The sequence below is a fragment of the Leptosomus discolor genome, chromosome 3, assembly GCF_034619465.1.
Source record: "Leptosomus discolor isolate bLepDis1 chromosome 3, bLepDis1.hap2, whole genome shotgun sequence".
In the NCBI taxonomy this organism is placed as follows: domain Eukaryota; kingdom Metazoa; phylum Chordata; class Aves; order Leptosomiformes; family Leptosomidae; genus Leptosomus; species Leptosomus discolor.
Window position 1 is genome coordinate 62,992,808 of NC_141393.1, and position 23,330 is coordinate 63,016,137.

Sequence of the window (23,330 nt, forward strand, 5' to 3'; positions counted from 1 at the left end):
AAATTGTGGGGGAAAAAAAAAAAAAAAAGAGCTTTCGAGGTCCCTTCCAACCCCTAACATTCTGTGATTCTGTGATCATTGAAAAAAAAAGTAACAATAACATGTAATAAATGAGCACCAAATAAATCAAATTGGATGCAATAACACTTTTAAGGTCAATTCTATATTCCCACCAAGAATACAGTTCAGTTCTGATTATACCAACTAGAATAGATGCAGTGGGGGAAAGTTCACTTATGAAAAATGGAAATAAGGCATAGATAAGCATTCAAGTGAAGATCACAAATATTAGTAAGGAATAAAAGAAATACAAATGCACACTGAAACAAGCATTCAAATAAAACCTGTAAGGATCAGAAAGAAGACTGGAGATTCCCACTTTGTTTCCTGTAGAACAAACAGGGAAACACAACTCCATTTAAAAATGCCAAATCCAAATTGCGCCAAAGAAGGGTCTTTACAGAATGCATAGTTCTGGCTGTGGAAGGGCAGGACATGATGGGGAGAGGCTAACTCAGCCCCAGGAAAGGACAGCCCAGCCTCTCCTCCCCCCAGCCCACAACAGCTGGGAATTTAAGAGCAGATGCTCTAGAGCAGCATTCCCCTTGTATTACTGCATCCTGCCTAAAGTCAGGGGTTTAGCGTGTTAAAAATCAGTTTTCATGTATTCCATGTTCAGATATTTCCGTATGTTTAGCACATGAAAATAAGTTAAATTCTAGAATTACAATTTTTCATTAATTTTCTTACTCTTCTTCTCATAAAGCTGGCAGTCATAAAAGAAAGAGACATGGTATCAGGTTAATCTTTAATTTAAATCTGGGTTTGTTACTGAAGGAGCATCAGTCATTTTAAATTAATTTCACACAGGTACTCCTTGCTTAAATGTAGAGACTGCTTTTAATGTATCAGAAACGAGAAAAATTACAATGCTTTTTATAAAAAGATATTTTTTGTCCTGAAAACTTTGACACTGATCTGTTACAAAAACAAGAGTTTAATCAAATGAAACATTTTCTGGAAGAGATCTTCAAATTTCAAGGAAACTCCTGCTAGTCACAGTGACTATTCAGTACATATAAAGAATAAGTTTATAATTTTTAGAATGTAATGTACAGTACTTCAAAGATTGACAAAACATTGTCTGCAAAGGACTTTGTATTAACATAATAATGAAACCATTTTCAAGCCATTATGGAAAACCAAGGTTTTTACGGTAATATGCAATATGGCAATAAAAATCTGTAAAATGGATAAGCATGAAGAACAAAAATGTTAGAGGTGCCTGCCTTGAACAGCTACTCATTTAACAGTGCAGCTGCGTTTAGGAAATACAGCTACTTGCCTCTGTCTGAAAACACTCAGGACATCAGCACCATTTCCCCTCTCTCCTGGAAGGACAACATGAGGCTTGAATAGAAAAGTCTGCAAGATGAGTCCTGTTGCTCTGTAATAAACACAGCTCAGCTGCTACACTGGTATAAATAAGATAACATGTTTTGTGTCCAATTTGCAGAAAAGTGCACAAGTTTTGTCACTGTGGCAATGATCATATTTAATCCTGCTATCTGTTTTAAGAACCTGAAGTTACCAGTGTATAGTAATGCTGCTTGTACCCATTTGGAGTGTTTGGCACCAGACACCAGATACAGCTGGCAAGAATCAAGCCCACATCCCCCTTGGCGTCACATCAGCACACACACAATCTCCCAGCAAAACATAACAGCAAGGCAGCATTTTTCTACTTCCAGAAGCCGACATCACCTCAAAGGTAGTTGATAACTCGCCCTCTCAGTGTGCTTTGCACCCGCTGACTCCGGGATGGAGCTGCTGCTCCACACTGCTGAACTGCAACTCCTGCTGGGGGCTTTGCTACTTCTGCTGCTGTGCCGTGCTCTCCGCTTTCTCCCTCCGGCCTCTCCCGCAGCACCGCTCCTGCTCACCTTCCTCCCATCATCTTTCTGCTCACTCTTCTGGCTGGCTGCTGTGACCTCGAGGGCTTCCCAGGGCCTCCCACCAATTCCACACACACTGCTGGGTGGGACGAAGGGATGCTGGGCTTGCTCGGCCACACTACTGATCCCACAGCCAGCAGCAAGCAGACGTTCGGCCGCACTGCAGAGGGCTATTCTGGGCTAGCTCACCTCAGAGGACATGGCCGAGGGGGGCCCTGCTATTCTGATGGCCCAGTGCCACTGGAAGTCACCACTAACCTTGCATGGTGCTCATCCTCCAGCCATGCGGCAGTGAAGGTTTATCCTCTATGGTACTAACCATGAGCTAATAAAAATCACATTTTTTTCTGGATCGCTCGGGTACAAAGTTACCATCACTTGAGAATTACACAAAACAACAAGCAAAATCAGGCAGCCCACTACAGAAGAACAGAAAATTCTGAAGAATATTATTTCTCCATTTTAAAACTTCCCCCCAGACACCCAGAAGACATTTTTCAGAGCTGCAGCCAGTTAAGTGAAATAGAGAGGTGGCCTACCTCTGTGAACAAAGACTACAGCTCTTCAGATACTGCACAAACAGCACGAGTAAAACCCCTTCCCATCATTTCAAAGGCGGCTCCCAAGACACCAAAGGAACCTTGCAAGTTTCCCCAGGCACCCATGCAGACGTCCTTGTCATAGCCCCATGGTTATTAACCAGCTCCATCAGCTTTCCCCGAAGGCAGCACGCTACTGTTCATACCCACAGCACCAGTGTGCCGAGATGGAGTTTAATTATGCAGCTGAAGTGAGAAAATGTCACTCTCCCAGAGGAAAAACTTGATCTTTCAAAATAATACAGATGCTGTCACTCTTCACAAGCTTAGTAGTTCAAGAAAACTATCACTGGGGCACAGAATTTTTTTTATTTTTTATTTATCCTCTAAGTAGAAAGAGACAAAAAGATTGCTGAAACAGACTGAAATAAGAAGGATCAATAGGCAGAAAAATAATGCCAAGATCCTGTCTGTTTTGATTAAAGATCTGATGGACAGAATACAAATAAAAAGTTATCCTCAGGAAAGGAATGCAAGTTGAGGAAATACAAAAAGTACCAAAAAGATCCAATTATAGCATCGATCGTGAACAGGGATTTTTTCACAAGATCACACAAAAGGCAAGTCTTCCTCTGGAAAAAATAACCCCAAAAGCTTTTAACCAGATCCAAAGCAAACATGACATCATCTAATGACAGGAAAAACAGCCTGTGCAGGGTAAACTCCACGGGCTTCAGCCATCACCACATGGCCAAAACTTCCTCTACCGTACTGGAAACTACAGTTCTGCAAAAAGTTAGTAAGCAAAGCTAAGGTTTCACTTGAACCACCACCTGCTTTGGGGAGGGAAGGAGTAACCTACCCTCAAACACAGTCTTTCATTGTCTTGTCGAGTAACTGCAAGTTCCACCTCCTCCACAGGCATCCTTCTGCATTGCTGCCCCACTTGCTCACGAGAACATGCTTTCATCCCAAGGAAAAGTGCATAAAAATACTACAGGTTACCAAAGCTTGTGAGAATCAAAAGTATCAAATTCTGTCAAATGCATTTAGCCCCCTCTTCCCCCTTTAGAAGAATATCAATACTTTGATGCTCCATTACTACATTCTTATACTAGACAGGAGAGAGTGCAAAGAAAAAAACGTAAGGTACAACCCTGTTCTGGAAAGCAGCAAGAAGTAGCCTACTTCTTGAAAATAATAAGACAACAGTATATTAAAACAGCAAACTGCTGAAAGCCTCCAGGCCCAGGAAAATTACTCCAACCCAAGTACACAAGTAATGGTGGGGAACAGCACAAATTGTGCTACCTAGCAAAGGCCCAGCTAAACATACAAGCTAGAGAGAAAATCACACAAAATAAATCATGTCACCCACAGCATCAGGACACATCATATTGACTGACCAAAACAGGCTTGAATGAAGAAACATTTTCACCATCAGAACCACATCTATCGATGCCTGTTAACGTCACCAAACAGTAAAGTGCATGAAGCCTGGACAACTCCTGCAAATGGTTTCAGCACCAGGATCTGACAACACACTAAAATCCTGATATACAAACTTTTTGATCAAGTCATCCAACTGAATAAATATAGATATCAAATACTTTCTGCTTTTTCATATTATTACTGGAGCAATTGCTCTTGTAGTTACGAAGTACGTGCAGGTTTATAAGCAAATTAAGTTATTTTACATCATCACAATGAAACAGAATCAGGTTTTTAACAATGTAAGAGATATAATCATTACTGCATTTTCATTTTATCTGTTTTCAGTACTTGTTTTCTACCATCCACCTGACTTTAACAAATTAAACTAAATATATTAGTAAACAAATGCTGAGAGTCCACAAGTTCATCCTCAATGACAGAAGAAATGTCCTGTCGAATGCAGTGTGTGTACCATTCTGATGTATATAGTTCTAACATATCGTGCTCGAAAGCGTATAGTATGAAAGACACCGAGTTCAGAGTTGTGCAGACCCACTGTTCGGGCTCACAGTACCGTCAATGTGTGGTTTTTATTTTGAGGCAGTACCTCATGTTACCACACTTTGGGAAAAGCAAATAACATAGAAATTTCCATATCTTATAACATTAGTGGCTATACATAGCCTATAAAATCAAATTACACTACGATAAGTAAAAATCATGGTCTGTTCTATGCACAGAATTTTTCAAACTTTTTTTTTTACTTCTGGAAGTATTATTTTTTAAATCACTACCGTATTTAAAACTGTATAGATTAAATAGTGATTGATGATTAACAGGCCCTTCAAATTATTTCCGTAAGTTACATTTGTTACATCAAAAGGGTAAAACAGAGTGATCATTTACAAAAATAAGGTCAGAAATTGGAAAAGGCAGTTTAAGTGGTTTTGGTGGTGTCACTGCTATCCTTAGTCACCAAGACAATGATCATTTACAAATAGCCTAGGAAAAAAATATTGTCCTACGCACAAACAGTATTGTGAGAGCCTGCCTGTATATGTCATGGATTTTGATGAACATTTGTAATAAAAAAATTGCTTTATCATGCAATGTCTCCAGGTAGCCAGTTTTAATGGAAGATTTATCATAGGCCTACTGGCACAGAAAATGGAAAATATTTTACAGTAACTACAAGGCTTAGCGAATGGTTAGAAGCAGGAGAATGAGTTTTTTCCCCATCTGCTTTCAGGCGAAGGATTCCAGTTCCCCAAAGACAAAGTAACAGAAATTATAATGTAAATGTTTAGAAAAGACTCACACAAAGAATAAATAGGGAAGTTTTAAAAAGCCCAGTGGAAAGCCTTGAATAGAGAGTAAAACAAATTACTATGATTTTGTAGTAAACAAATATTTCGTTCAGCTGTAAACCTAGCCAAGAAGGGGGAAGACACTCTGAAAAGACTTCTGGAGAAAACAGACAAGGAAATGTTCAAAAGATGGGACAATATAGTCCAGAGTCAAAAGGAAATCCCAGAAAGCAATAAAACATGGGCATCCTGCCTGCTACACCTGCCTATTTCTCATCCTATTAAGCAAGCAGAGATGAGGAATTAAATAAGATTTCTAAAAGATTTCTGCAGACGCCATTTGCCCTCAGGGCCAGAGGGATGCCCCCAGCCCATCAGAAGGCAACGACAAGAGGCATTGGCAGGGCAGCCCCTGCTGCTGCGTGGGCAGGCTGCTCTAACCGCACACGGGAAGACAAGCACCTTTCGTTGCATCTAGAGAGAGGACCCCAGTGCTGAGGCCCAGCGCAAGTTCTGCAAAAAGCTCAAATGGGGAAGCTCAACTGGTTTAACACAGGACCCCTTTGTACATACAATCTCCTACCTGTTCAACCAAAGGGTGCACCAGGTGCTAACAACGATGACAGACACGTAATTAGGAACTACATATATTCAGGTAAGCGTTGTTCTCAACACATAGATGTTTCGTTCTGAAAAGACACCAAACAGTTCCACTACATCACCTGAAAGGCATTATGCAGCCACATTAAATAAACTTTTTCAGTAACGGATCCCCAATCCTATTAGATTGAACACAGTTCACGAAAACACTGTGTTAATGACTCTCTACTCAAACAACAGCCGTGCGATTAGAAAAAACATCCTCACAACTGAACCTTTTAGAGAACAGCATGCTACAAGCTGACTTACCTCTGCAGCAACAGGAGGGAAGTCAAGGAGAAGACAACAGCAAAACAATTTCTCTTTGTCAGGACGATTCCATCTCCCAACAATTTCCTCATCAGAAATTACATAACCCAGTGCTTTGAGGGAGAAAATGCCATTAACAACAATATGCCTAACAGCTACCTTCAGTCGCAGTGCACTATCAAACAAGGTGAGGTTTAGTACTGAAAATAATGAATGCACTTTAGCCATTTTTCCAATTTCATTATCACAAAGATACAGTAGACTTAATTCCTTCATGTCTTCCCAAAACACTGGACCAGGAGTATGCCATATCTGAAATAACGATGAAAATTCATCCTCCAGAAAAATGTAATTTATTAACATCTAAGATCATAAACCACCACACACAGCCCAGCTCAATCATGAAATTAAGAGAAGTAGACTAGACTAGACAAGGGCTGAACCCGTCTTCACGCCTGCAGGATGATCACGCAAAACTCAGAGGTCACCGTAGCGGCTACGGAACGCCAGGCACTCTGAGCCATGCAGTACAGCACCACCTTTTTACGCATCTAACAAAATTCCACTAGACTGGAATTTTGGATCAGGCTGTTCTAAGCAGCGTTGCAGAACTTCTCCGTTTCTGGCTTATTCTGTCTCATTTCATCTCCAGCACATAGAGCCCAGAAGACCAAATGTGAAACTGCAGATTAAAGTCCAACATTTGCTCCATGAATGAAAAGATTAAACAGTAGATTAACAGTAGACCAAAACTGAGAACTGGGAAATGTACACCAACTATCTACAGAAAAACCCAAGTAAGTTCGGGGATAGGGGAAGCAGCAGATGCCTTCCTGGCTTAACCATTTACAGAGAGACAGATGAAGCACTTCAAGACGCAGTAGGAACAATAAATCATTGCTGGCTTACAATACATAAGCTGTCATACAGACTTTTCCTATTGTTTATTTATGTCATTGAACACATCTACAAAGTGCTCACAAGATGTTGTTTTATCAGTTTCTCTGTGCAGCAATTTTTTTTCCCAAACTACAGCCCTTAAGTCAAATCCATTCCAATACTGAAAAATCTTTAATTCACACGTAGTTATCACTGTCATCCTTTCCTCTCAATTATAAAGGGAGACAGATCTCAGACACCGGAACTCCAGGCCTTTGCACCGAACAGCAGGGTAGGCACGGGAAAAGCATTTGTCTCTTTATTACAAATGGAAAAAGTTCTGCGAGCCCAAGACATTACTGCCTGTTCCTAGTAAAAAAATGAATATACTCAGGGAGAAGAGCCTCTTCGCTGAAGAAATCAAACTTTACTCAAAATATATATCACTCCTAAGGAGTAGTTACACAATTCCAAAGACAAATCTATTTCATTTTGCATCTTCACAAAGCATTATTGTTTACCTGAGCACAGGGAGCTCCAGCACACCACCAAGTGAAACAATATTCATAATGGAATTAGTTCGGAGGATGTATATTTAGAGTGAAAAAACAATATTGCAAATGCCCCACATTCTTTAGATACAGCCCATTTAACTGAACTACGACCAGACCTCCTAACTTTTCCACAACAGTGATACATGGTTTGTCAACATCCAAGTATCAGAGTTTCTGAAGTAGAAACGAGACGTTCAGTATTCAGTTAACTTCTTCATCATAACCTCTTCTTTGAATCACCCCTCAGAGATTCACAACAAGAGTACAAAGACTACATAAAAGGCTAGGTGTTCAGCTTTAAAAGTAGAATTTCAGATAACCAAAGAAGATATCCAGGTATTAGCTACAGTACTACTTATGAAATACCATACGCCCATAGGGCAGAAAAAACTCCAGTGGCACCAATTGTTTCAGTAAGAAACACTGTTGTGCTAACAACATATTGTACACGACACACTGCATTCCAGAGGGTCACAGAAAGTACTGTGCTGACTGCTGGCATGATTCCACAACACTCACATTTTATTGACTCAACCAAATGTTCACACACAAATACAAGGAGTTGTGTGTTAACCCATTTTCTCTACTTGACACAGGGATTGCAGACCTGGGCTGGATCCAAGGCTCTTTACACCAAACAAGGAAGGATAAGGGAGACCAACACAGTCAGAGGGGTCTACGCTTAGCCTGCACCTGGGGCTAAACTAGCACAGTTGCCTTGTCACCCGATGACCCCTCACCAGCCAGGGAGGGGAGCTGGAGAAAGGAGAGCAGACCCACGGGTGGAAGTGAAACAGATTTAATGAAACATCACCAGCACCAACAAAGGTTCACAGAGTTATACTCGGCCATCACAGCCAACAGGAGAGCAGTCCTCAGGAGCAGGAAGAGAAGAAACTCCAGCAGGAACCCCACAGGAGCTCCCCTTCCCCAGCCAACCTTCCCCCTTTATACTGAGCATGACATTACGGGATGGGCTACACCTGCAGCCAAGCCAGGGCAGTTTCCCTGGCTGACTTGGGCTGTAACGGCCTGCCTAGACCGTGATTCCGTCCCAGCCACACTAGGACAAGAGGGGAGGTAGCCTTCACCAACGCACAACACCACAGGAGTTTTCTGCTGTTTTATAACCACAGTTTCCATGGAAAAATGGAATTTGGGGACTTACACTTCAGTTAAATAACAGCATAAATAGTTACGCTCTTACAAAAGCTCTCCTGGGATTCTCTACGAAGCACAAGGGGTGAACACCTCTACTTTCAACACTCAGACAAAATGGGTTTCTGGAGCAGTTTACTGGCTCTGTCACAGAATCTAATGAATCACCAACATCACTTCATGTATTATTTGAAATTTTAGGGGACAATGCAGTATTGATGAAAACCTATTATTTCCTGAAATCAACTATCAGGTTAAGTGATTCTAAAATACTACTATCAAAAGTATGAATAACCATCCAACTGAAATAATTTTAAAAGAAGTGATTACCATGAATAGTTGGATCCAATAATTATTCTGGACTCGGATTCTCTAAGCAGTGCAAACAGAAACGTATGCAGCAGGAAGTCTGACTAATGATGAAAAGTTCAAAACAAAAATTCTGTTGAACTGCAGCAATATTTCATTGCAAGCATTAGGGTCCCAATTATAGCTTCAAAGACTTGCTGCTGTTAAAAAGAGATTAGTATTATTGTCAGTAAACCATTAATTACTTTGTATCTCTAGTAGTTTCCTAAATGACTTGTAAATTAGCATGTATTTTTAATCGCGCTGTGAAAACTGTGTCATTGTTGAGTGAAATGCATGCGAGTTATAAAAGACACCTCTCCCAAACCGTATTTATTATATACAATGTCTTACAACACACGAGTCAGAGACAAATTAAGAAGAGCACAATCAGGAGGGGCGGATCTACCACAACACAATAAAAAGATTTCCCAACTTCAGTTCCTTTTTTCCAATTCAGAAAGCTAGGAATTCTCCCTCAGCAAATACATTCCTCACGAGGAATGGGACACAGGAGAACTCACTGGTCAATGTGTGAGGGTTCCCAGCTTTGCTCAGAATCATTCAGTCTTCCAACTTAAAATAGAGAACATTTGCTTAATATCTACAGCACTGTTTAATGTAATCGGGGTGACGCAGTTTTCAGTCGGGTTCTTGAAACGCAGTCAGTTGACAGGATTCATCACAAAGGCTACATTAGCCAGAAGGCAAGAAAGGGGAAAACAGCATTTAAAAACCTGTAAAAAGCACTGCATCTTCGCCTGCTGTAACTAAACCTTACATTTAAAGCTGGACTGAGGATCCAGGGACTTTTTCTCACCGAGGTCAACAGAGTTGTTGTCAACAACAAAAACTCAAGGCAAAAGAGCGAACAAAGGTGTAGTTCCAGCAAAACAGGCTGTGTCCCTTACTAGAGTAAGCTGAGAACATAAGGAAGGATCAAACAAATCTTCGTGGTGTACGTTACTCTGATTAGGGCTGTATCACATGCATCACAGAAAAGTCTCAAACTGATAAAGCAGCAGTGAAGTATTCATCTTTTTTTCTTTAATCTTTTCTGTCAGCGGTTTACAATCATGAAAAACTATGGATTTTTTGTAATTTTTTAACTTCCTAAATTCTTTTTTTTTCAGTAGCTCCTATAATGCTCCTACATCGCTACTTTTTATTGTAAGATTTATGTATAATGAGATTTTATCAAGGCAAATCCTCCTTTCATTTTCATCTGTTTGTATTTGGTATCTGTAGTCTCAGCAGAATTTAAATTCAGGGAGACAGATGAAGTCTGCAGATCAAATATCACAATATCCAGGGCAAAGAACTGCAGCAGGAAAAACTTTCAGCTGTGTGAACAGTGCCAGCAGATAACAGATAATTACACACAATAAAAGCGCCTGCAGTAAGTCCTTGTAGGATCAATTCATCAAATCCAAACCCTGCTCACCAAGCTGGTACGGCTGAGGCTGCCTCAGCAAATGCAAGCAGGTCAGCTATGGCGAGGAAGGCTTAAGCAGACGTGTTCATGTGCAATTAGGATTCCAATCCTGATTAGATTACAAAACCAGCAAGCTACCTCCTCCTGCTCCCTCCTGTGTCTGCCACCGAGACGAAGCTTAAGCCTTAAAAGGATGATGTTTCCCCAACCCCACGGCCTCAAGGTGTCGGCCCGGGGACACGCGGCCCTTCAGATTCCAACCTCAGTGCGGGACCTGCGTTTCGAGGCAGCAAATCATGCTCAAATTCGAGCCTGTTTATGTATGAATATATTTTCTACAAGTTTTATAACTAAAAAGAATGTGAAAGAGATTTCTTTCCTTAAAACTCCTCGTCCGCATTCAGCGACCTCTGGGCCATGGCAGACGGCGAGGAGGGCCGGCGGCCACGGGGTGCTTTCCTCCTGAACAGCACGCCGCTTCCAGCACCTTCGGGCCCAAGAACTTAGTGAGCAGGTACTATTCAAAAATAAGCAGAAAAAAAAGGGAAAAGCAAGCAGAGAGCGCAAGCGGTGGTGGGGCAGGAGAGGCCCTCCTCCGGCCCGGCCCGCCGTGCCCGCTCCCTCACTAGAGCCCGCAGAGCCCCGGCCAGGGCATCGCTTCACGGGGACGCCGCAGCCGAGGAGCGGGGCAGCAGCGGCCCGCCTCCGTCCTCCGCGGGCCGGGCCGGGCCCGGCCCAGCCCAGCCGAGGCGAGGCGAGTCTCCCACCCGCGCCGCTCCCCCCGGCCCTACCCCGGCTGCCACCTGCGGGCTGAGCCCAGCGCCGGCGCCGCGGGGCCGACCCGGCACCGGGCCCCGCCCCGGGTTCCAGCGCGGCTCTTCCGGGTCGGGCGCTGCGGAGCCGGCCCGCACCGCCGTCACGGCCGCGGCGGGCGCTGGGGCTGGCCGGGCGGCGCGGCTATGCCGGCGGCGGGCGAGCGGAGCGCGGCGCGGCGGGAGGCTACGGGGCGGCGGCTGGCGCGGTTCGCGGCGCTCAGAGGTGGGGCGGGCGGGCGGGCGGGGCGGGGAGGCGGCGGCGGGGGCCCGGCCCGGCAGCGTTCGGCGCGGGACTGCGGAGCGCTCGCCCGGCGGGGGTGCCCTGGCCGAGCTCGGGACGCCTCGGGCACCGGCTGTTCCGCTGCGCCTGAGGCGGGTGCCGCTCTGTCCGCAGGGAAGGCCGCCCGGCCCGGCGAGTTCTGGGACGTCGTGGCGGTGACGGCCGCCGACGCGGAGCAGGCGCGGGCCTACCGGCGGCAGCTGGCCGAGAAGCTGCGCGGAGGGGAGCTGCCGCTGGGGGTGCGGTACCACGTCTTCGTAGATCCGCCGGGACCGAAAATCGGTGGGCACCCGTTGTCGCCTTCCCCTCGCTCTCAGGGAGGCAGCTCAGCAGGCAGCTGGTCCCGCGTCAGGGGATGTTTTATAAATTCGTACTATTTACATTAGACGGATTGTTTCGATATAATTTGAGTATGTTTTAATATATTACCCAACATGCAGAAAAAAACCTAGAACAAAGCAGCCCGACTGTCCCTAATACCATCCTATAATTCTTAATTCCCGCTCACTTTGATGTAGAAAGTAACTAATCTCAGTAGTCTACCTGCAGTGTAGAATAGCAGAGTTTAATTTTCAGAAATCTAGCAAATGTAAGTTGTCGGAGCACATAAAAGTATCCCAAACCGTTTCCTCATATCCCAAACCTATTTCTTCATTTCCTTATTGTAAATGTCAAAAGTATTTTGGAACGCTTGCTCCGAGTCATTAGTGAACTTTTGTGTGACTTGTTCCCTGCTGGATCTAGTTTTTATGGCTGAGTTATGGCCTGTTGAGATGATGAGACACTTTAAATGCTGGGGCCGATCAGAGAATGACTGGGAGGGGAAAACATGGTATTCTCCCCAAGAGCTGTCTGCTCAAGATGCCCTCCCCTCTGAGCGCACAAGGCTTCCAGAGTGACTGTCCGTCATCTGCCTGATTTTTATCAACTACAATATAGTGGAAAGATTATTCTTTCGGAACAGGTTTAGGAAATTCGAGATGGGTGTGCCTGTGCATCCATTGATACTCGGTTTGTTTAAAAGGTCGTCTTTGCAGGGACTTTTTAAAAATATGTGACAACTTATTTTCTACAGCAGAAGAAAGCATTTAAAACATGCTTCCTGGTCACCTTGCCACAGCACCAAATCACAGTGTGCTTCACGTGTCAGTGCAGATATTGGTGCTCTTTTCAGCAGATACTAAAATATTTTTTCTCTAGGAAATGGTGGATCAACACTTCATGTTCTTCAGTGCTTGGAAGAGCTGTATGGTGATAAATGGACTTCTTTTGTTGTGCTGCTAATTCATTCTGGTAAATTCTGGTTTACATTTCGCACTCTAAAACTACAGGCCTCCCCCCCCCCCAAAGTAATACGATGGCAGAGGAGTCAGAGTTCTGCAATACATTTCCCTCAGAAAAGGAATCCCAAATGTGTCTGATCTGATCGTTTGAATTTAGATTGATACTTAGGCGTTATTACTGTTACTTAAGCATTTCTTCTCACCACTTAAGTTGTTTGATCAAACAGTGGAGAAAGAAGTGTAATTCAGAGTGCCTGAATTAAGCCTCTGCCTTGACATACCCATTTAAGGAACGTGGCCCTCTCTGGGGCTACCGAGGGGGCCTCATAACTACAGGCAGACTGAATAACTGCCTTCTTATCCAGTCAGTCACACACTCCCAGCAGGGGCAGCGGTTTTGCAGAGGAGGAAGAAACCAGGTAATAACAGGTCGCCTGACCAAACCACTGCTTATTTGGCCCATCTCTGGCTTAAAATTCCCGGGGGGGGGGGGGGGGGGGGGGGGGCGGGCTCCTGTTCTTCAAGCGAAAGGCAGGCGTCATTTGCTTTCTTCACTGTAGTTGTGGACAAGTGGTCCACATTGCAGCTCTGAAGCAAACTAAAGATAACGAAATCAACCACAACCTTAATATAAGCTATTGAAGGTGTGCTAACTGTTGGACATAAAGTCAGACCTGCTTTGAGAAATGACTGAAGGATTGATGGGGTTTTTTGCATTCATCATTTTCTGAGGTATACTTAGTATATACCCAAGCTGGCGGGGGCAGGGTGTTATGCCTTTGTGTACATGTAGAATAGCTGGATAGGTTTAGTTCTTGCTTACTTAGGTACAGCGTCTCTGTAAAATGAAAAATGTCTTTTTATTCAAGGTGGTTGCAGTCAACGTTTACCAAATGCAAGTGCCCTGGGAAAGATTTTCACAGCTTTGCCTTTTGGTGATCCCGTTTACCAGATGTTGGAACTGAAGCTCGCCATGTACATTGATTTCCCCAGTCACATGAAACCAGGAATTCTCATTACATGTTCGGATGACATAGAACTTTACAGCACCGGAGATACAGAAACCGTCACATTTGATAAGCCTGGGTTTACCGCGTTAGCTCACCCTTCAGATTTGACAGTTGGCACCATGCACGGAGTGTTTGTTTTAGATCCATCCAGTTTTTCGGGGAGAGGAGGACTTGAATACACATCTTGCCATCATTTCCTGCACAAGCCTGATATTGAAACGATGCGCCAGTGTGGAGCAGTGTGCATAAGAGGGAATTGTTCTCACCTGAGTTCCTCTGGAGACCACGGTGACTCGGAGTGTGTGTACACAGACAGTATATTTTACATTGATCACAGCACTGCGAAACAATTACTGACATTTTATAAGCAGCTGGGTACACTTTGCTGTGAAATAGATGCATATGGTGACTTCCTCCAGGCCCTGGGACCTGGAGCCACTCAAGATTACACAAAAAATACAAGTAATGTCACAAAAGAGGAGTCACGGTTAGTAGAAGTACGGCAGAAGCTGTACTCTCTCCTGAAAGGCACTACACTTAATGTTATAGTCTTAAACAACTCTAAGTTCTATCACATTGGAACTACTCAAGAGTATTTGTTTCATTTTACATCTGATAGCAAACTGAAGTTTGAGCTTGACTTACTGTCTGTGGCGTTTAGCATCTTCCCTGACAAAGCCGAGGCCTTGGATCAGTCGGCCAGCGTCATCCAAAGCATACTGGAGCCTGGATGTTTTGTAGGACCTGGATCTGTTATTGAGTACTCTAGAATTGGACCCGCAGTCTCGGTAGGGAAGAGCAGCATTATTAGTGGGTCATACATAAATTTTAAGGTGGACATACCTTCCAACTGTTTCCTGAGTTCATCAAGTATAAAAATGAGTGGGCAAGTACAGTATGTGAGTATGGTGTTTAGTGTAGAAGACGACTTGAAAAAGAGTGTGAAATCATTGTCAGGCATACATTCACTCCGTTTTTTTGGAGTCAGCTTACTAGAATGCTTGGACCTCTGGGGTGTAACGGTTTCAGACCAACTCTTCTCCAGTGAGAACACACGTTTGGGGTTGTGGACTGCTAGGATTTTTCCTGTTTGTTCCACTTTAAGTGAATCAGTTAGAATGTCATTAAAAATGTTAAATTCTGTGCAGCACATGTCAGCTTTCAAATTGAACGGCTTTAAGCTCTTGTCTGTTGAAGAAATGCTCACCTACAAAGACGTAGAAGACATGTTGAAGTTTAGGAAGAAAATTTATGATGAAATCCGTCTACAAAGACAAAAAGAGAAGTCTGATTTGTAGAATGAACAGTACTTGGAACGAAATTCCTGTTTTCATTTGTGAATGATTGATTACAGCTTGTAAAAATCATAAGAAAAAAGTACACAGATCTTTTCTCTGATGTCATTGAAGCAGTAATAATGAAATTGCATTAACAGCATTGTTCTAGCATAACATTAATAATGGAGCAAATACAGATAAACTATTCTTTTGATGAAAGAAGTAATGAAATATTTCAGATCTCTGAAAACACTAATTGGTGACTTTTCTTGGGGTGCATATTGTTGTGTTTTGTAGTCTGTCAGTAAGAATATGATACAGAAGAAATTAATTAGAAATTTGACTGAAAACTGCTTTAAAAGTTTTTCAAAGTAGAACATGAGCTCCAGCAACATGGATGATATAGCACTAACTTACGTTTCTGTCTTTGAGCTGCCTTTTTAGAGTAGAGCTCCCTTTGAAATAGGGAGACATAAATTTATTAAAAGCACTTTTTAAATCAAGACATCCTGTCTTAAGCATAATTTTCTATTTTTTTTTTATTCTGACATTTTTTTAATACTTTCTTGTTTTTCATCAGGGGAAAAAGATTTGCCTGAGAAATCATTCTTTCCCTTGTGACTAATAATATTTGGGTCGAAAACTGGCATCGAGAGGTACTGATTTATTTTTTTTTTACTGTTAGTCATTTGGAAGCTAGTAGTTTGGTTGGCCAGTACTAACTTTTTGTTATCCACAGGTTAGCTAGTTTTGTTTTTTCCTTGATCGGCTTCAGAATAAAATCTGAAAACCTGGAACGAATACCCTATTTGATTGAAGTCACTAGGAGTTTTGCTTTTGATTTAAGCAGGGGACAGGATTTTGCCCCTGTCAAGCATGTTAATAGAGCAATGGTTTCTAGAGTCCATCCAGGACAGGAATCTCTGAAGAAGGAGAACTGCAGAGCTCTGGTTGCATATCCTGACGGGGAGTGCTGTAACCCCGCGTACGCCTGCCAGACCCGTGCTGATCTACGGCACCTTGCTGTGCAGCTCCATGCTGTGGGGCGCTGGGGAAGCAGGAGATCAGTGGGCAGAGACAGCCCTGGAGCTGCAGAGCGCAGCTGTGAGAGCAGTCAGTCTATAGTGGATGTAACATCATTTTGGGGTTAAAACAACGGTATTTCTGTCAAAAGGAGAGAGAGGAGAAGACAGATAAGCGAGTATTTGCATGTGTCCTTGATGACACATCTGAAAAGTACTGTCTGTATTTAGGCATGGGATAACTCTTTGCTGTATGTATTGCAGCTATTTATGGAGTGTGCATGTTTTTAGCTATAACAAATTCTAGTCCTTACAGGGGCTATGTTATAGTGTGATCAGATCTTATTAAAATCAAAAAGGCTTCAGACTGGACACTTCCTGACAGTAATAATCTAAGTTTGGTATACACAATATGTGTGTGTATTTTATTCATATTGCATTTTGCAAACTTTAGCTAATCTTTCTCTCAGTCTGCAGTTAAGGTAGATGGCAACAATTTTCTCATGCAACCAGCTGGGATAAACTTGTCCCAGGGAAATTGAGAGACTTGTTGTGCAAGGCCACACAGTAAAACTGAACAGCGAGATAATAGTAGTTAGGGGGTTGTTGGTTTCTAGTATCAGATTCTGAAAACAAGACCATCGTTGCATCCTGGCCCATGACTTTCCTCGTCAGTAATAAAGGATGCGATGCTGAAAACGCCAGGCAGGTAGGACCTTCTCAGAACAGGAGGCATTTATTGAAATTGGAGTTTGGTTTTGATTAAGGTTTCTTGAGTTTCCTAGATGGATGCAGTTTTCATACGGACCTCTAGATCATTGCCTGGCTCCATCTATCCTGAAATGCAACTCGGGCTGGTACAGTCTCAAATAAAGCCAAGATGAGTGTTTAATGATTTTATTCCTGTCAGCTTGCTTTATTTAATTAGTTTTGCTGTGTAGTGCAATAATAGGGCTCATAATGAACATCATCTTAATGATTTCCCTGAATGCTTTGAAAGCATGTTATAATGAACAGAGATTTAGCTGTATGTATTGCTGTATATATTGCATTATGAAATTTGAGAGAGGAGGATTATTTCAGTAACCTTTTAGGCAGGAAATTGAAATCTGAGTAATTGGGCACTTAAAAAAGAAACAAGGGAAGGCAGCTGAAATAAAAATGAGCAGCTGAAACGTGTCTGTGCCAGAAGGATTTGGGGAACTGACGAAAGAAAGTAAGCTCCAACATGCATTTGGATCTGCGTAGAAACGTTCTTAACTTGGACAGGGAGTTTGCCTATACTGGAGCTCAGCGGTTCCAGCCTCTTCTCATTCCTAAATCTCTGATGCAACAGCTTCATTTTCTGCTCTCTGCACATGTGGAAAATTAATCCCTGTGCAAATGCCACTGTAGTATTGTGAGAACAAAAATAGCAGCACTGTTCTTCTGTACACTTCTTTTAATCCACTGCTCCAGAGAAGCGGCTGTAAACACCTGCTTCGTGATACGGGCTACGGAATTCCTGGTACTTTATTTTCATAAAAATGCATTTTCTTTTAACACCCGTGTCATTTTTCTGTGATATATCTGCATGTCACCTGAATGACACAGAAATTATTAGGAGCAACTTACAGCCTCTCCAAGTACATGCTAGATATGAGTGTGTTCTAATTAATTTGAAATAAAGATAATTTCAATGGACTTAATCGTGAAAAGCCTCCCTGTGAAGGGCATTTAAAACCAGAAATGGGAAAAGAATTTTTCACACATTTCTGTTGTAAGATTGGACATGACAGCTTCACATTCCAAACATAAAACTGCAATAAAACTTCTAAAAAAATAATCAAAGAAATTTGTACAGCTCAGTATTCTGTAAACACTACATCTAAAGACTTTACTCTCTGAAAAACATTGCTCTTGACATTTTAGTGCTACGTGTATAGATGTTAATTAGAACTAAGTAGTCGGTGCAGTTAGGCTCTGTTTGCAAACGGTCTGCAAACAGGCTCTGCAATTATTATTGATTTTTGTCTTTCCCTTGCCTCCCCGCCTGCCCCCCTGGCCCGGTTTCAATTACTCTGCAACTGCTTCACATAGCCCATCATGTGAATGCTTCGAGGATTCACCTGAAAGTTGCTTTCATGGTGAACAAAGCTCTTGTGTTGACTTTGCTGACTGACAAGATTATCTTCCTGTAGTGTAGTTTCCAGTGGTCTTCACTGAGTGTCCATATGAATCAATCTTCACCCGCACAAATGTTTGCAAAGAGTGAATAAAAATGTGTTATAGAAACTCATGACTTCTTTCTGATAGATATTCATAAAGTAGATGGTACTAAATATAAATAATATGCAAGGTATTTACTTCTTTTGAAGCAAATTATTTTATCTCTATCTCATCATGAAAACTTAATGCTTTTGCTTTATAAAGCTGTTGAATTAAAATACGTTTTCTGTGCAGAAGTGAACAGAACATTTCTTGGGCTTTGGAATCTGTCCTGCTTCTGTTTCTGTCATAGTTTGCTTGGTCTGGGTGGAAGAAAAGTCTTCTTCTTCAGGCCACAAGGAGTGCCAAAACCTATTTTGTCGATTCCAGACTTTTTTTCCTGGCATTTCACTCCCTGCTGTGAGTCATCCCCCCTCATCTCACCTAGAGTGTCCCCGTTCCTCAAGCGCTTTCCACAAAGCTTGTAACTGCCCTTAGAGCTGCTGGATCCTGCCTCCAGTTACAGTCACGGTATGGGAGCCTCACCTCTCCTCCTGTCACCATGCCCCTCTCACCGCTCGGCCCCTCTCCTCCTGTCACCATGCCCCTCTCACCGCTCGGCCCCTCTCCTCCTGTCACCGTGCCCCTCTCACCACTCGGCACCTCCTCTCCCGTTGCCGAGCCTCTTTGTGCTGTACCTTGCCTCTCGCCATCTCAGGGCGCCCCTTCTCACCTTGCTGTGCCTCACCAGGCCTCTCCTCGCTTCAGCGCGCAGCCCCTTGCCACTCCTCACCCCACCTGTGTGCTCCTTGCCTCGCCTCGCTCCCTTCTCCTGCCACTGCTGTGGAAAGCCACTTCCCTCCTTTCCTCCGCCGCGGCTGGCGCAGGAGGCGCGGAGCAGGGCACAGCGTGGTGCCGCGTGCAGGCGCGTGGCGGGAAGGAGGAGAAGGCTGGGCGTGCGGCGCCTGAGGGCTGACAGAACCGAGTTCAGCAACATCTGCAGCAGAGGCTGCGTAAATGCTGCGGGAGGGTGAATACTGGCCATGGCAGCCACCAAGACCCCTGTGTCACAGCTGGGAGGCCTGGGCTCAGGCCCTCTCTCAGAGCAGCTCCTAAAGCTATGAAGAAAAAGGCCGATCTATCTTATTTGACAATCAAAGGTAAAAATCCTAATATGGTTAATGCTCCCCTGCGTGAATGGATCAGAAAACGTTCGCAAAGCTCCGCTGCTATAAATAGACAAAACGGGGCCGTTGGTGGGTTCCTGACGTAGTCCGAGCTGCCGAAGGAGCAGGGTGCCGACGCTGACCTCTCCTGGCAGGCTTCTACCCCGGGACCCTGCAGCAGGGAGGAGAGATGTCCCAGACGCTTGTCTTTGGCTGCATATTAGGTATTTGTAGAAAGACAAGGAGCGCTCAGCTGATAAAAGCTGTGGGAGAGGAGAGACCCGCCTGGGTGCTGCATTTCCAGCTCTCCCAGTTGCTTGGCAACTAGGTGTGGAGGAACAGTTACCAGGCTGGTGCCTCTTTGCAAATATTTGGCTGAATATCACAGGGTGTATTGTCAAAGCAGTTCAAAGTCTTCTGAAATACATCCTTGGTTTTATGTGTAAATCAGTGCAAATAAATGGATGAGCTCATGCTGTGTCAGGAGCTATCACAGGGGTGCAAGCTTATTTACAACGGGATGCAGCATGCTGAAGATTTTATATATGTGTATTGTATTTACATATCTTCTTGCCTGAAATCCTTAACTGGGAAAACTAAGAACTTACTTATACAGAGAACAGCTGCCAAGGTCAATCAACACACTTTAAATATATAAATATATATACATAAATATATAAATACAGATGTGTACATATTTATACACACATAAGTATGTGTATACCAAATAAATTTTTAAAAACAACAAAAGTAGGAAAAGACACAGATACAGAAACCAGCACGAATCCCATAATTGGCTGGGACAACATATGTAAAGTCGTTCCATTTGGTAGAAAACAGGGAAATGGATATGAGACAGATAGAAAATAGATGAGCGGACCTGTACTAAACAGATTACTGAGAAGATTGCGTTCATGCGAGTCAGAGCAGTGTTACTTTGCTATTAACCAGTCTTTCACAGTTCTTAAGCACAGACTTTTACAGGAATGCGTCTGTGCACATAGTCTAGATTAGTTTTGTCCTGGTTTGTTTGCATGTATGTGCGCGTACGCAGAGCCCAGTTTGCCCAGTTCACCCTTCCAGCTAGCCAGATCATGGGGGTTTTACTACATTACTGTGACACTGGGTCCAAGACAAAATACTCACAAATGGATAAATTCAACTGAGCACAGGATTTTGTTATGTATCTATGTAGATCCTGGTCCTCAGCTGCCTTGTATGTGGTCTGCTTGGAATACGAACAAAGCAGCTCGATTGTGTCCTCGTTCATTTCTGGAGAAATTCTACTGAGAGCAGGAGGAGCAGCAAAATGGCCTCAAGAGCCTCCTCCCATCTTTGTTGGTCTGTGAGCGGCACCAGCCCAGCTCCCTCCAGCTCTTGCCCTTTCTCAGCAGCCTGATAGCCGGTTTAGCTGGCCAAGCTGCTCTGCTTGTTGGTGCGAGGAGGGCAAACCTCATGGTGGTTCTGTATGTGCCTGCAGAAGAACACAGAGTAAACATACTGGGCTCCAACAGCCAGTGCATTTCCTGGTGTAATGCAGTGGGGCTTCTTTCGCGCGACAGCATGTACAAATGTGACCAAATCGCAGAAGTCAGTAGTCTGATACGGCACCGTTTGCACCTCATAAGTAAAATACCCAGATGCTCCAAAGCCAACCTCTATGTTAGGATACATTTTAATGTCATGAGTTAAGATCATCTTGGCCTCTCCAAACTGGGGACCCCTAGCACTCCCTGGGGATCCTGAAAGTATGCTTGGGATTCAGCTGCTTAAATTCCTTTTTCTCTACAAAGTTGGTAGCAAGCTGCCGAATTACCCACTTACCACCAGTGTTCAGTATTCAACAGATGAAAGCAAATGTTTCTGTTGAAATAGAGAGTAGATTTTTAAGCAAGCTGATTAGGTACCTTTATTATTTTTTTACGGTTGACAGCACAGACTGTTTTGCTCCGTGTCATTGTTGCATGACATTCCATTTGGCAAAGGGTTTATTTTTAGCCAGAGACTATCAAAAGTATTTTTCAGTAGGACTGTCATTGCTCTTGAACAAGGAATCATATTACTGCAAGAACTTTGCTGAAACAAAGAAGATATATTGGACAAATGGGAAATTATAAATCTAGACCAACCCAAACCTGCACTGGTAATTACTGTTGCTTTTTTAAATGCAATATATTGTACATCCACCTACAAGAACAAAATGATATTTCAGGAAATAACTCATTACTAATTTACTCTTGAGTTCAAGGATAAGTTATTGTATTGTTCTTGGTTTACAAGAATGGCTTAACCCAAACTGTATACACAGTCTGTGAAAGACAGAAAGCTGGTAAACTAAATTTCTTTGTGCAATCATGTAAGATCATACTAACTTAGATTATTATGTTGATTTAACTCGTGCTTCATTAGAAAAACCTTTAAACTTCCAACCTTTTTATGCTGTTTGTCTGTGCTAAGATTTAGGAAATAAGAGCTAACAAATGCAATCTAAGGTTTAAGTTTTCTCTTTTTCAAGTTCAAAATATTTCTGATAAGGATTCATATGTATTAGTTGTCTATGAAATCAGTATATGTGTGTCTATATTGGTTGCAGCAAGAATGGTTTAATACCTGTAATATTTTAAACTTTTGTTCTTTTATAGAAGAGTGTATGAAACAGCGTACAATTGGATGTTTAAAAATTAACTGCTTTGGTTTCTGGGCCATTATGATTTGAGTTCATGTGTTTTATTTGTTTTGAAGTGTTTTATGAATCAGCGTTTTTTTGTTGTTAGATGAATGGAAGAAGAAAGTTAGTGAATCGTATGCTATAATCATAGAACGATTAGAAGATGACCTTCAAATCAAAGAAAAGGAGCTGGCGGAACTGAAGCATGTTTTTAGGTAAAATGTTCCAGAAACCTGTTTATGAATTTTTTTCAAATGAGTATTTGCTATTAAACAGCTTCAGATGTTTTCTTATGGAAGGAGTTTCTCACGTATGGAATGCATGTTCTTTAATGTCTGGTTTTGAGAGTATGTCGTTACAGTTCTGGGCCAGAGTCCCACAGCAGAGTACCAAAATTGGAGGTTGTTAATTACTAATGCCAATATTTTACAACAAACACATATATACTTTGGTAAATTAATTAGCTGTAATGAGATATATAATTTTGTTGTGTACTTTTCAGTTTTAGTAATGTGTTTCTTCAGGCAGGAATATTGCTGAAGTAACTAATTTTAAACAAACATAAAAGCAGATTATCTTGTGAAAGAGAATTTCAAACTCATGATTGTAATCACTTTCTCAGGACAGCACATGCGAACAAGTTCACCCAACCAAGTAACATACTTGCATGTTCATTACCCGAAAAGCTCAAATACAGAAAACACCCATTCTCACCATTGACTATGAATAAGTTAAGAAAATGATCAGGTAAATAATTTCAGACATCAAAACCACTTGAAAAAATAGGGGATTCTAATCAGAAATAAATCACAAACTCAGAAAAGCCAGACTGGTTATATAAATTATTCATCACGCTCACTTTCAGCTAGTATAATTATCACTGTTGGAGCCTGTTAAGTGAAAGACGACATTGGGCTTTCACTGCAATTTGCTGACCACTTTGGCTGTGATCCAGTGAAGTAGTTTGGTACTTGCTTCATTTTAAGCCTATTTAGTAGTAAAACTAATTATCTTTACAAATTGGAGCCAGAGTACTCTTTATTTTAGATAAGCAAGACAACTGATTATAAGGTGAAAGTCCTTAATTCCTGCATTAGGCCTAAG

The 23,330-nt window shown here is 42.6% G+C and overlaps 2 protein-coding genes across 2 annotated transcripts in view; both read left to right on the forward strand.

The window, feature by feature from the left end:
- Nucleotides 1-11,477: 11,477 nt before the first annotated feature.
- On the forward strand, nt 11,478-15,204 carry FPGT (fucose-1-phosphate guanylyltransferase). The gene is made up of 4 exons (XM_086462314.1): nt 11,478-11,556; nt 11,728-11,895; nt 12,814-12,906; nt 13,766-15,204. Exons 1-4 carry the CDS (start codon nt 11,478-11,480, stop codon nt 15,202-15,204), a joined length of 1,779 nt encoding a protein of 592 aa, XP_086318440.1.
- Nucleotides 15,205-21,661: 6,457 nt separating this feature from the next.
- Nucleotides 21,662-23,330, forward strand: part of TNNI3K (TNNI3 interacting kinase) — a 72,893-nt gene continuing 71,224 nt past the window's right edge. Inside the window, exons 1-2 of the mRNA XM_086462313.1 lie at nt 21,662-21,701; nt 22,333-22,441. Coding sequence (XP_086318439.1) covers nt 21,662-21,701; nt 22,333-22,441 — 149 coding nt within the window. The remainder of the gene's footprint in view (nt 21,702-22,332; nt 22,442-23,330) is intronic.